The 14456-nt window shown below is 38.3% G+C and overlaps 1 protein-coding gene across 3 annotated transcripts in view; it reads left to right on the top strand.

Moving 5' to 3' along the window:
• The window catches only part of DPP10 (dipeptidyl peptidase like 10), a 451693-nt gene extending 442765 nt beyond the window's left edge, over positions 1–8928 (top strand). For all 3 annotated transcript variants that reach the window (XM_073305257.1, XM_073305256.1, XM_073305258.1), the window contains 5 exons: positions 2944–3043; positions 3727–3785; positions 3872–3944; positions 5745–5818; positions 7303–8928. In XM_073305257.1, coding sequence (XP_073161358.1) covers positions 2944–3043; positions 3727–3785; positions 3872–3944; positions 5745–5818; positions 7303–7440 — 444 coding nt within the window. In that variant the 3' untranslated portion in view covers positions 7441–8928. The remainder of the gene's footprint in view (positions 1–2943; positions 3044–3726; positions 3786–3871; positions 3945–5744; positions 5819–7302) is intronic.
• The last annotated feature ends 5528 nt before the right edge of the window (positions 8929–14456 follow it).

Genomic DNA, 14456 nt, shown 5'->3' with positions numbered 1-14456 from the left:
GATTTTTTTTATTTCCTTTCAGAGGAAATTGTCTAGCTTTTGTTCTGTAATGGAAAAAAAAAACAATGTTATCGACATTTCACAATTTCCAACAGAAGGGACATTCTGAGTGTTGACCAGCTCTATTTCCATCTAATGAAATGTAAGCATGACTGACTTCATCCACTAGGGGTGCACATCTCTCTTTGAGGAGTACTTGTGGCACCTTAGAGAGTAACAAGTTTATGTGGGCATAAGCTTGCGTGGGCTAAAACCCACTTCATCAGATGCATGCGGTGGAAAATACATATAAGATATATATACACAGAGAACATGAAAAAATGGACGTTGCCATACCAACTGTAATGAGACTAATCAATTAAGGTGGCTATTACCAGCAGGAGAAAAAAAAGTTTGCCTTCAACCATATGAAACATTGTTGACTAAGAAAATTTCTTTTTCTTTTATATGCAATACATTTTTGATGATCTGACTAAGGAAGTGAACAGAAGATGCCCTTTGCTGAAAGAGTAAGAGGATTGTGTGGATTACCTATGCTGATCTCAACCCAGTTGGACGCACACATATTGCTCTCCTGGAGCTCTCCATCATCCTTGAATGTTATAACATGCTTTTGAGCTACTCAGAACAAAGTCTTGACAAATTCCACAATATAAACTACTAGCAGTAATAACAAAAACAGTTGAAATATCAAGAGGGCAAAGTGTAAAAAACAAACACCTCTGTCTATCAGGCAGCCCACCAAAACTATCTTGCTCACTTGCAGGAAAGTTACACACCTTACCCACAAAGTACATCAGAAGAGTCTCTCTTAATTGTTACATATCAAATTGTGATGATATATAGTTTACAACTTTCCATCATGGAAATTGAAAATAAGCTTGAAAGTATGACTGTGTAGCTAACCAACTTGTGGAAAATTTGGTAGTAGAGGTGAAGCCACAGAAATTTAACTAAGAACAGGAAGTCCAGATTCTTAAATCATAAAATACCAACTAAATATTGTATAACCATTGAAGGAAACTATACATGTTATATGTCTGCCCGGGGAATCCTGGCTGGAAGCAAAGGCACAACCCCAAAGAAAAATATTCCCAACAGAACTAAACTGGGTTGTTAATGGAGACAAGGTATAAATTTTGAATAAGTTGGCAATACCTATCTAGAATTAAATTTGTGCTGTGAAACTACTGCAAAAAGTACAAGCAGAATATTAAACAAATGGCCAAGAAAAAGAGAACCTGGAGGCAGAAAGAAGTTATTGTTCCCTTCAGCTCTTTGAATTATACAAGTTACTGGCACCCACATCAACATTCTCTCTTCGCCAAAATCTTTTTCTATGTGTGGGCAATTTTGTGTTGTCTTTCGCAATTTAGGCTAGGATTTCTATGAGAATTGGGCACCTAATTCTCTTAGGCTTTTTCAAAAATCCCAGTATTATTCTCTGTTTTCTTCTCTGTACCCAGTTAGCATTGACAAAGTTCTGAGCCCAAGAACACACTTTTTGATTTATCTCTTTTTCCTTAACTAAGATTTAGCAAAGTTTTTAAAATGCTCCGAGAATTCCAGAAAGATTAACTTTTTTTATTAACCATTTTAGAAATGAAGAAAAGGATATAGAAAATCATCTCAATAAGACGTAAATGAACCCTTTCTCCATTACTTTTTCGTTGTTCAGTGCCCTTCTGCTGGATTAATTTTTACAGAGAATTATCATGCAAAAAAAAAAATCCACCTTCAGCAGGGCAATTTTCTAGCAATAATCAAGAGAGAAAAGATAACAGCCCTTCTAAGAGAAACACAATGAATATAGTAAAAGCATTAAACCTGGACTGCAGGACATTGAACTCCATCTTTTAAGATTCTGGAGTTAATCTACAAGCATTTCATGTAGATTGTCATATTCATCGGAAACAAAACCCTGGTGGATAGTCTCAAATAAGAGGACTCCTGTTCACACTTCTCTTCTGCATACCACCTTATCCCACCAATAGAAGATGGATTTCAGACATTCTGCACGAAGTGCCTTTCAGGGTGGTGAGATGTGAAGAGGTGTCTTAAACCTCATCTTGGCACTCCTCTGATCTTGCAGCTGCTCTGTGCAGGCCATTCCCCCTGTACTGCAGTGCAGCAGCCTGAGGGCTGCTCGAACACATGCTACCCTAGCCACAGAAATGCAGAGCATTGAACTTACTGGCCACCTTTCTTCTAGCCACATCTCCTTTTGGCAAGGTCGGCGGAATGCTTATGGCAGGATATATCAGCTGAGAGTCTCCAACGCACACACTGTGATCTCTGCTCCTTTTAAGGCAGCACTTGAGCTAGTTTCTGTGGGGCAAAGTGTACCAGAGAATCTGACCCTCTCTAAGGGGCATGCGACAATGTGTCAAGCAGAAATCCCCATGGAAGGCAATGGGAATCCATCTGTGAAGACTGAAGTTTAGAGAGAGGACAGGTGACAGCTCTCCCTTCTTCCTTAGCCTCAATCTATAGCCTCAGTGTTTACCCAGAAATAAGTAAAAAATCTTCACAAAATACATTAATGTAAACAAAAATTCTCCTCTCTAAGCACTGTCTCTGACGCACTTACCTTCAGTTTTTCTATTTGTATCACTCGCCAGTTCTTCTGCAGGCTGAGGGCTAGTCTGCACAATGAGACTATGGTATCTTAAATTAAAATATACCTCTTATTATTATTATTATTAAAAAAATCATAAATTATAACATATTTTTAAAGCCTCAGGCTTCATAGCAAGACAGAACTGCCACACCTTTTCTCACACTTCATTCGTAGGTTTTTAATTCACGCTAAAGCAATAGTTGCAGGTGTAAATACTGTGGAATGACATGACAAAGGTAGCATGATACTCTTTAACTTCATCTATATTAAGGAACAATGAACAAGAACAAACAAACTGCAAATCATGTTATCTGGTTTAATAGGGATATGGTGGATACATTGCATCAATGATCCTGAAATCCAATGAAAGACTTTTTAAATGTGGAGCCGTTATTGCACCAATCACAGACATGAAGTTGTATGGTGAGTGTTTCCCATCCTGCCATTTTATTAAATGATTTCCTTAAAATATCTGTACAGCAGATCTGTAACTCAGGTTAACTAAGTTCAGGTAGTGTAGTGGAACTGTATTAAAACTAGGCAAATTGGACATATGGTTCCAATTTTAAAATGAAGATAATTAATGACTGGAGCAATTAAGCACAGGATGTGCTAGATTCTCCATCACTTAGAGGTCTTTAAGATTTTTCAAAAGAAAGTAAGGGATTAGGTGTCGCATTCTCCATAAATCAGTGGAAGTTGGGTACCTAAAGCTCTTAGGCCCCTTTAAAAATCCCAACCTAAATGAATATTGGATGTCTTTCTAAGAGATATGAGGTGAAATCTTGGCCCCATTTAAGTCAGTGGCAAAGCTCTAATTGACTTCAACCAGGCCAGGCTTTCACCATGCTTTGGTTCAATCACAATATATTGGGCTTAGTGCAGGAACTGTTGGGTAGAGTTCTGTGGCCTGCGTTATGCAGTGGTCAGACTAGATGATTATAGTGCTCCCTCTTGGCCTTAAAGTCTATTAATCTCTTTTCAAGATGAAGATACTTGCCATCTTTATGGCTTAACAAGCTTCTGCTGGCTTTTAACCAGAAATAAAGATTTTTAAAAATGGAATTTATCTTGATTAACTCTGAATTTCCTGTTTTCCTTTGTAGCTTCAGCTTTTTCAGAAAGATACCTTGGCATTCCATCTAAAGAGGAAAATACATATCAGGTAAGTTATTTTAACAAGTAATTAAAAGTAATGGTTTGGCTTTTAAAATATACTGCAATTACATTGTGTGTGTTCATTTTTAATAGGCATCCAGTGTACTGCACAATATTCATGGTTTAAAAGAAGAGAATTTGCTAATAGTTCATGGGACAGCCGATAGTAAGTATTTATAAATGCAATTACATTTGTAGGTACAGCCTGTAATACACAGCTGCTCAAAGAAAGATTATCTCCCTTCTAGTAGAATTGTCCATCCAAAGAGACCTGATTGTCAGTTTCAGTTGCCAATTGTAAATCTAAATGGGTGACATTTTCCTTTGCTACCTATTTGTAACTCTTAGCTGCTGTATGTTCTAATTTGTTTAAATCTGGTGAAGCAGGATGTTGCTAGTGAAAGGCACTGTATCAATTATTAATAAGGTGACATACATTTTTAAGTCTTTTAAATTAATCCTGGTTTTGTGATGGAAAGCATAATAAATGTCAGCGTAATCAGTGATAAACAGTACCTTTCAGTAAATTAACGCTTTGGCTAATTAATTAAACTGTAACAATGGGGAATCCTTAAGCTATTTAGGGCTAGATGGTAATTTGCTCTTGAGCATAGTCAATGGAGTTAACACCAATATAACATGTATATGAGTGAAACCAGAACCAGGCGCAGCACCTGCAGTGGAAATCCAGGGGTGTCAGGCAGCAAAGAATTTGGCCTGTGCTAGTTGACAAGCAGTTTTCTTTTAGTATATTTTGCTGTTCATGATAAAGGGGTAAATAGTGACTTGGATTCCAAGCCCATCTAGGGTACTAAATTGCATTTTATGCCTTGCACAGCCTACCTAGATCACATAAATGTTTGCTCTGCTCCTCTCAGAACAGGTAGGTGGGGAGGAATGGAAATGGACAGAGTCAATGTGCTGATCGACCTGGCAGAACTGGCATGGGAGACTTGGAATTTGCTGCTGGTATAGGCCAACAGCAAAGTACTACCCCTCTGTCTTCCAGACCAAAGGGGAATTAGGGAGGGAATTATGTCTGTAAGAGGTGTCTGAGCAGCACAGTGCTTTCCAGGGACTCCTCCTGGGTTTGAGTAGTTTGTGCACCCTCTTCTTCAGGACGGTGCCTAGTAATACAGTCTAGCTAGTCCATCAGTACTTACTGAATCCTAGTTTCATGTTTGCTCTGAATGAAGCAAACACAAGCATGGACCCAGAGCTGCATGTTTGTACCACCATGAAGTTTAGATTATTAAAATAACATTACAAAAGGCTTATTTCCTAAATGAACGCAGTCTCTTACAATCCTGTGCAAACAATAGAAAATCAGACATACTGTCATTTAATACACGGACAAACATTAATTGCATTTGAATACTCCAGTGCTACTCACCTTCAAACTATTTCGGTCCTTGCTAAGCAATGGATGAAAAATAAGAATTCCTACGTAGTACCCAGAAAGTATACTGTATTACAGTGCTGTCCATCACTGCAGCACTATTGTTATTTACTACGGTATGTATCTCAGGTGCAGTCAGAAAGGGTATGTCTACATTGCAATCATTGGTATGACTGCAGTATGTGTAGACATACTTGAGCTAGTTTTGATCTAACTAGCTCAAATAACAATAGCAGTGAATCCATGACAATACAGGCAATAGTATGGGCTGTACAAGCCTACCTGGGACAGGACCCTGAGTATGTACTCGATCAGCCAGCCCATGCTGCTGCTGTTTTAATTCCAGCGGGGTAGATCAAATCAAGCTTGGGAGTGTCTAAATGTGCTGCAATTATGCTTCTGATTGCAGTGTAGATGGACCTTAATCAACTGCAAATCTGGTAGCAGTTTGCCACATAACTTCAACCAAAAAGTTTCTTTATCTAAAAGGAAAATAAATAAATACAATTAATAAATAAGTACGATAATAATGTTGTTCACTAATATGTAGATGTTATTGTCTTGTAGCTAAAGTCCATTTCCAACACTCAGCAGAACTAATTAAACATCTAATAAAAGCTGGAGTGAATTACACTATGCAGGTATGTAATGCTCAGGTGTCTCTCACAGGTGCATTGTTCAGTGTTTAATCTCATTTTGCTTTTTCTTACCTATACTTATCTATGTAGGGGCTCTTTGGATAACTTGTAGTCTCGCACACCACCACCCCCATCAGTGACGGTCGTGGAGACTGTCTCCTGGGCTATTTGCATTCCCACAGACCAGGTCCCTTCCCATTTGGGAGCCCTGGTACCACTTTCCCCTGGTACCACTTTCCACGACCGTCACTGATGGGGGGGTGGTGTGCGAGACTACAAATGGAAGGGATGGGAGGTATCCAGGAAACACTGTCTGTTAAGATGTGGTTCATATAATGGAAGTGTTTCAGAACTTCTGATCTAGAGCATTCACTTTCTTCGCCAAGGATCTGATCCCCTCCTCCATGGCTGCAGAGGGCCCTATTCAAAGGCACTAGTCAGCTCTGCTGCCCTAAGAGTAAAGGTGTCCATGTGCAGACACCTCTGCAGAAACGGCGCGGGAAAGGGAGTTGGCAGGATATTTTGGGGACATAGATTGTGCTCTGTTTTTATACAGGACCTAGTACATTGTAGCTTCTAATGGAAACAAGTAATACATGATTATATTTCTCCCTTCCACCCACAGATAAAGACCCTGGATATAGTACTCCAAGCATTGGGATGGAGCAGTGGCCACTGTGCTCTGAGGAAGTGGGGGTGGGGTGGGGTGGGGCAGGAATTCCTGTCCTACGGGTCACTCTGCATCTCTGTAGCAACTCACCTGTGGTTACTCAAGCTGAGCTCTGTGGCCTGGATTTCCCTCTCAAATCCTGAAGTCTCTTCTCTGTCCTTGCGGCAAAGAGTCCTGTAGCACCTTATAGACTAACAGACATATTGGAACATAAGCTTTCGTGGGTGAATACCTACTTCTTCAGATCACATGCATCTGACGAAGTGGGTATTCACCCACGAAAGCTTATGCTCCAATACATCCGTTAGCCTATAAGGTGCCACAGGACTCTTAGTCTGGATCTTTAGAAGCGGCAAATATGGCTACCCCTCTGATTCTTCTCTATCCTTGCACAGGAAAAGCGCCCATTATCTGGGGGCTGAGGAGACTACAGTGGTTATTTATGTTCACCATGAGGGAAGGTGTGAGGCTTTGGATGAGGTAGAGAAATAGTAACACCTATGAAAAGGTCTTCCGTTGAATACTTCCTTTGGCTGCACTGAAAATCCCAGCCAGAAATGCTTTTCTGAACACAATATCTGAGCATAGGCTTTTATGGCTAAAGATCACGATGCAGTCATTTAGTGCTGGTTTTGAATCCCAATCAAATGAATTTTGCTTTGAAGTTTATCACTTTCATTGATACCATAAAACTATTTAACATAGTCATTCTGTTGTCAACTGAAAAGCTTTGAAAGTCAGACTGAAAAAATTAGAGCCCTAAATATCTGAACTGATTTTTTTTAAGACTGTTTACTTTCTCCTTTTCCTCTGCTAGATCTACCCAGATGAAGGTCATAACATTGCATCTGAGAAAAGCAAATATCACCTTTACAGCACAATCCTTGGGTTTTTTAGTGCTTGTTTAAAGGAGGAAGCCCCAATTTTACCACAGGAACCTGAAGAGGATGAATAAGGAAGCCTGTTTGTACAGTACTGAAGGGAGACTTACTTTGAGGCTCAATAAAACCTTAAATAAAAGTGACTGTAAGATTGCAGATTCTGCAGAAGCTCAAGGGCAGCTAAAGGATATAACAGTGGAACAGCACATTTAGAGACACTGAGCTAATAAACTGGAATTTGAATACAAATCCAAACATATTACCGAGGGACAAAACCTATACCTTTGTGGATGGACAACGGTTGGTTACAGTTTCCTGGACAAACTTAGTTTTGCATAAGTGTAGAGTTAGTGCATGTTTATTATGTTAAGCCTCACTGTCTGTTCTGTAAGTAGTTGCTCTGTTTTTAATTTAAATGCACATCTTTATCCATTTTTGCATTATGCTCTACCAATCATAAATATTAAGGCCACTTATATTTTAAAAGGTGAGTTGCAATCTAATACTTTACTGTAACATTACAATAAGTGCAATTCCTTTCCTGCCTATTAAGCATAAGAAAGCATTGAGTTAATAAAGGATGTGATATTTTCTATAGTTTCTGTTTAAAGGGAAAATATTGTCCAGTGGGTCATATAACATAAGTGTAGAAACTTATTTTATTTTTATTTGTTTTAATTTCAGACATTTATTACTGTTATTGTACCTATTAGTAACCAGTAAGGGCATTTTTGGGAGTGCTCTCTTGGTCTTTATGTATATACACATGACTTCCTAAGCAGAAAATCTTTGTATGCTTGAATAATTTTTCAAGCCATAATTAACAGCTGTGTTTTAACAATGTCTGCAGTTGAAATACTTCCCCAATGCCAAATGTATCATTTCCATAAGAAATGTTTGGGTTGTGTTTTGGTATTGTTTATAGTAGTTAATAGTCTGCTGGTTACACTCTAATTTTAGAATATGCTACTTTGTCAGATGTAAATTAGATACATAAATATTAAATTATAGTTTCAGATAAAGAAATTTTATTAACAACATAATGCCATTGAGTAATATTTTACCCTAAAAAAGAAATCTTTGCTCAGATTCCATTCTAATTTCTGTGGCAGTAGCAGGTAACTGGAACAGCCTGTCAGTTTTTATTTGGTATTCCACAGCTGCTCATCAAGAAGGATTTACATTCAACAGTGTTACGAAGAAATGAAGTATTTCATCCATGGCCAAGGAAGCTCCTGACAAATGAAATTTTGTTATTTTATTCAGATGGAGATACCAAAATGCATCCATTTATTTGTCAAGGTTAATTACAGCACTAGAAATTGACATTACGAAATAAACAAAGCAGTCAACATAGGTCATCAGAATATTAACATCAACGATTGAAATCAAACATTATGTTCATTTAATATTAGATATGTTCCAGAAGGTATCTGAAGGCTCTTGACAAATGCTGTGCAACACACATAAATACATATGTAATTTTTTCTCTGGATATTATTTATTAATGCTTTTCTATGTGATTAGGATTTCATTTCTTGCGAGATTAAAATTAACATAATCAACATAATTTTTGGAAAGTAATTTACACTATTTAAAATGCAAAGTTTTGCATATTTTATGAAGAATTAAAATTGTTTTTAAGGTATATTGAAATTCATCTGAAGCTTTTTAATCAATATTTTCTTCTGGAATATTTTCTTCTTTGACTGCTAGAGTTTTTTCTGATGCAAATAGTTAAGTTGTCTGAAAGATGGTTTTATGGAGCACTTAAAAGTATTTGTTAATGTTTAGTATTTACTTTGTTTTACTAGCAATTTTTATCTATTTTCAATTAGTTTAATACACTTTTAATGTGCATTGACATCTTGTCTGGGTCCCAGTGTGACCGCAAAGTCTGAGTATGTCTGCAGTGGACGATATGGGAACACTCTATGTACTAGGAAAGACGTCAAGACAAATTTGAGAAAATCCGTTTGTTCAGCAGCAACAAGCAAGAAATCAAACACAGACCCACCAACTCTGCTTGTACTACAGGATCAGCACTTCAACTTATTAAACAGTTGCAATTTGTTATTGTAAATTTACCCAGATTATGTCCTTCATCATTTTCCTCTGATGCGCTACCATGAACCGAATTTTCCTACTCGAACACAATGGGTGAAATCCTGGCCCCACTGAAGTCAGTGGGAATTTTACCATTGATTTCAATGGGGCCAGGCTTCCACATAATAAATGGACACATAAGGCCCGCATCTGGATGTACAAACAAGTGCACTCAGTGTATGCAGTCGTGACCGGGGGCCCCACTATGCATTCACATGACATCGGGCTGCAATGCGATCTGCATATGGCCATGCACTCTGAACACGTGCCTGCTTTTTATCTAGGAGACAGCAGGCGTGCATTTTGATTTTCATTTTTAATACATTCAATATTTTTTCTTATTAAGCCATAAATACATACATTTCCATTGACTTTTCTTTGCAACAGTCTAACATTCAGATATAGGGAGAGCATCAGACCTTGGGAGAAGATTTTAGAAATGAAATTATTATCCACCAGTTCAATTTTGATTTTGCGTTACAGATCCAGTCTCTGAATCTGTATCTGAATCCCCCAAATCGAAAAAAAACAAACTGGTTTTTGTCGGCAGCTATCTTTGATCACACTAATGGGATTCAGATTTAGTTTTTAATCTTATGAACATCTTCAGAATTATTTTGCGGTGTACAATGTTTGGTTCCTTTCACTTGCTCTATTGGCCCAGCCAGGTATTGTTATGTAAACAGAAGCCTGTAGGTAATTAATGCATTATTAGTAGTTATTTGTATTTAAGGAGCACCTAAAGGCCAAAGTCAGTCAGGAACTATTACCCACTTGTGCTAGTTACTGTACACATGAATGGTCCAAAGAGCTTGCAGTCTAAATACCCCATCCATTTCTAACCACTATGGAAATATTTTAAGGCCAGAAAAACTACTACTAGATTCATCCTCCTTTTAAAACATGACTTTTTTTTAGACTATTCCTGCTATTTTGGAAAGGGCAGTAAAATCAGAATCTGTCCATTTACTCTCCAACAGTTTATATAGCTTAACCTTCAAAACTCATTCCTGATCATCTCTCTCCTAGCTATAATCCTGGTACTTGCAAGACCCATAAGAACCATGGGTCAGATTGTGTTCTCAATTATACGGTGAAATCAGGAGCATTACTATTTATATCAGGGGAGTTTTTCCTGAATTATACTGCCTAATGGAAATCAGAATCTGGTCTGTTTTGTTTTGTTTTTTGTTTTATTGATTGACTGAAAAATATTCTTTAATCTTAATGCAGTCAGGCAAATGGATTGCTTAGGAGAAACCTGATCAGTGTATGCTATCTGCAGCCTCGTCTTATGATGGTGTTTTTTTTTTCTTTTAGAGTCAAGTACCCTCGGGTTATTATATTGCAGGCATCTGTAGACCTACTCAGAGGTCTGAGAGGCAAGGGTGACTCACTCTGCTCTGAGACTCAGTTTGCAAATATAATCCAATAGATTCATTTAGTCTAGTGTCTGTGGATTCTCATCGAGAAGGGCTTTCATTTGATCCAAAGACTCCCAGACAGGGGATTTGGTAGTGTTGGTTTTGATTTGGCAGAAGTAATCAAATGCAGAAGGCTCTTGATATTTAACTGAATATCCTTTGCTACAGATTTAGTAGGCATATTGAAAGTTCCTGAAACCTAGAATAATGGCTGAAAGAAAAGACTAGGCAGAAGCAACCCTGTATTCCCTCTGCCAGTCTCTTTTAGACAGCTAGAAGCACCTGTCCATTTTATGTCTGCTTTGAGTAACTCCTGCTGACTGCCACTCACTTCTGGGGAAGAGAGCACTTTCCCAGCGTTGGTAAATGAGCTACTTCCATAGAAAATCCTTTTATGCACATAGCAACACTCCTCTTTTTTTTAATTGATTCCAAGGTAGGTAAGTAATAAGTATCAGACCTGATTCCCTCAGATGTTCCACCTTGGCTTCTACCAACAAGCTGTCAGAATCCTAAATCAATACTGGTTTTGGTGATTGAGGTAAGTGCCTATGTTATTGGAGAAGACTTATACCTGAAGACTACAGTGCTATTAAATTTGCTAGGCCAGATCCTCAGGTGGTATCAATCAGCATAGCTCCACAGAAATTAAAGGAGCTATACTGCTTTTTACCATCTGAGAATCTAACCCACTGTCTCCATTTACAGTAGGGTCAAGACTTTTGCCTGTGGAAATAATTTAGAGATACAAATTTCTGCCTTTATATAAGTTTGCATCAACCAAAATTGATTCAATTATTGTTGTAGCCCTTGAGGACGTAAATGGAGTATGCAGTTCCTGTTTTAATTGTGACACTCTCAGTGCTGAAATCCCAGTGCAATATGTAATGATAAAACTATATATTCAAACAAGCAAAAAACCCACTTTCATAAGATGAAATAGAAAGGATCACAAGTAGTGAAGATGAAGGCTTAAAAACCTAAGAAAGGCTATAGTACAATGGTTTTCAATCTTTTTTCATAGATACTATGGTAACATGGCCATTATAAGTAGCCAATATAGATAAGCTAGGGATCCTTCTTAGCTTATCCAGAAACTGAATACCATTCTCTTGAACAGCCAGACTTCAAGATTCTCTTAGAATGAATTTGGTTGGAAGGTCACTGAATTTTGGTGGTAAACATCTATGCTACCATATACCCAGGGATTTGTCCCCCAGAAGCATAAAAAGCCACCAGGTACTAAGTCACTTAGTGCAACTGTCCTCTCAGGTAGTTGAGGAGGTTAAAAGGGGACTCATTTTACATTCAATTTATGCAATGCCTACTGTGTATAAGAAGGCTAAAAATAACACCCTTCACCCACAAACAGATGGCCCTGCAGAAATCCTTTTTGATCTATCCCAAGAAAAATCTAAGGTGTTTGATCAAACCATTGGAGTGAGTGGCTAGCTATGTACTCCAGATGAAAGACCAACTGGCAGAAATGAAATAATGGGCCCACAAACTGCAAAATGGTCCAGAGAATTTGGAAGGCCAAATATAACCCCAAAGCAAGAGAGAGACTTTATACCACAGTAATATGTTTTGCTCCTGTTAACATTCAAGAGGATACGCTTTTGATAAAATGGCAGAGCCATTCCGAATTCTTAAGGAAGACAGATGTGGTAGCTGTGCCTACTAGTAAACTCACCAATCAGATCTGGAATGTAATATGCTTCACACATGCATAGAACCTAAGGTGGAATCCTAGCGGAAGCTGATGGTACTGGAAATTCTGGAAGATGTGATGATACAGAAATGGACTCGTGTAGTTCAGAGATGGTGTAGTGCAGCTTTTTCCTGGAAATTACAGCATCAAAGGGAAAAGATCCATAGGGTAAATCCTGTCAGCTGTGTACCATGGTTTGTGGTGAGAGAAAGGAGAACCATGTTAATGCAATGCTATCGCGTTAAATGACTTCTCTCAAATTAATAAGCAGCATAATTGTATACTGCAGAACGTTACAGTAGCCATACAAGAGGAGGTGTAGGCAATACTTGATACGGGACAAAATAAACCTTCAAAATAGTCTGGACTAGCCCGATAGCTTTGGTACCAGAAAAGGATAGAGCAATATGATTCCGTATAGGTTTCCAATCCAGTATTAACATTTGATCTGACTACCGGACTTTAAATGGATAAAGTGATTAAAAAATAGCAACTGCTACATAAACTCAACCCTTGTCATAAGTGACTTAGGCAAAGGTTACTGGCAAGTGCCATTGTCGCAGCAGTAAAAGGAATATATGGCATTTAAAATTACAAATGATTTCCACCAGTTCACTGTCCTTCCTTTCTGACTACAGGGAGCACTGGCTATGTTCCAGAAGTTAATGGGTATTTCTGATGGACTGCAAATTGTAGGCAGCAGCCCATATGAACAGCATAGTCATTTATAGTACCACCTGGGCTGAGCATCTTGAGCAATTAGAGGAAGTAGTCCAGGGTTCCTTGAGGGATGCCCAAAGGAAGGTTTAGGGCGGAACAAAGAGGATAAATACTGGAGATACATACCAGAAGGAGGTCTATGAAACCTCACATAGAAAATATTCAAGTTATCTTAGAATGAAGAAACAAATAAGCTCCTTTTGGGTGCTATAAGGTGACGGAGGAGGTTGAACACTATCAGCACCCTTGCATGAATTAATCAAAGCAGAACAAATGAAAAAAAAGTGGAATGGACAAACACGTTTGATCGGGCTTTCCAGGCATTAAAAATGAGTATTTGTGCCCATGCTGCACTGCCCAGCCTGGATTTAACAGCCAAATATTTGGTTCAAGCACACCGCTCTGGAGTTGAGCTGGGAGCAGCATTATTAAAGGAAGGAGTAAAACAGCCATCAGTGCTATCTGATCAGAAAGCTTTTCCAAAAGGAATCCAGCTGTGTCCCCACTGAGAGAAAATCCTTACCTAGTCTTACACTTACCTTACAAAAAGAACTGTGAAGCATGGAACATAAACCAAGCGCACAGTTACACAGGTTTATCATGTAACTGCACGTGGACTAGAGTCTGTTACTAATAGTGGGTAGCACCATACTTCACACCCACACAGCCTTCTTCACTTAATGGGACTATATGTAGAGTAAGATGCTATTCGATAGGAGTAAGGATATTGGAACCTCACCCTGTATTTGTAGAAACAGCATTAGGCGGAGGGTGTATTGCCTACCTCAGTACATTACAGTGAGAGTGAAATGGGAAGGTTGCCTTCTTTGTTATACAGTAATATATGTTCATTGAATGGGGCAGGGCTCAAAATTGTGAAACAGAGAGTTCTTCACTCATTGAGTAAACACCACAACATTCCACTTCCTTCTAGAAAACAGCTTCCCGTAATAGAATTACTTCTTCTTTTGTTATTTGTCTTTTCTTTTTTTAAAAAAAGCTCAGAACTTCCATAGTTTAAAAACAATATTCAAAGACGGTTAAGGGTTACAGAGTGAGTCACACAAAAATAAAAAAAGGCTAAAATTAGGCCATACCTGTACAACCTTAACTGTGCCACTGATTAGTA

The sequence above is a fragment of the Lepidochelys kempii genome, chromosome 11 (genome assembly GCF_965140265.1).
Source record: "Lepidochelys kempii isolate rLepKem1 chromosome 11, rLepKem1.hap2, whole genome shotgun sequence".
NCBI lineage: Eukaryota > Metazoa > Chordata > Testudines > Cheloniidae > Lepidochelys > Lepidochelys kempii.
The sequence above is the reverse complement of the archived record's forward strand: the minus strand, read 5'-3'. Positions and strand labels throughout refer to the sequence as shown.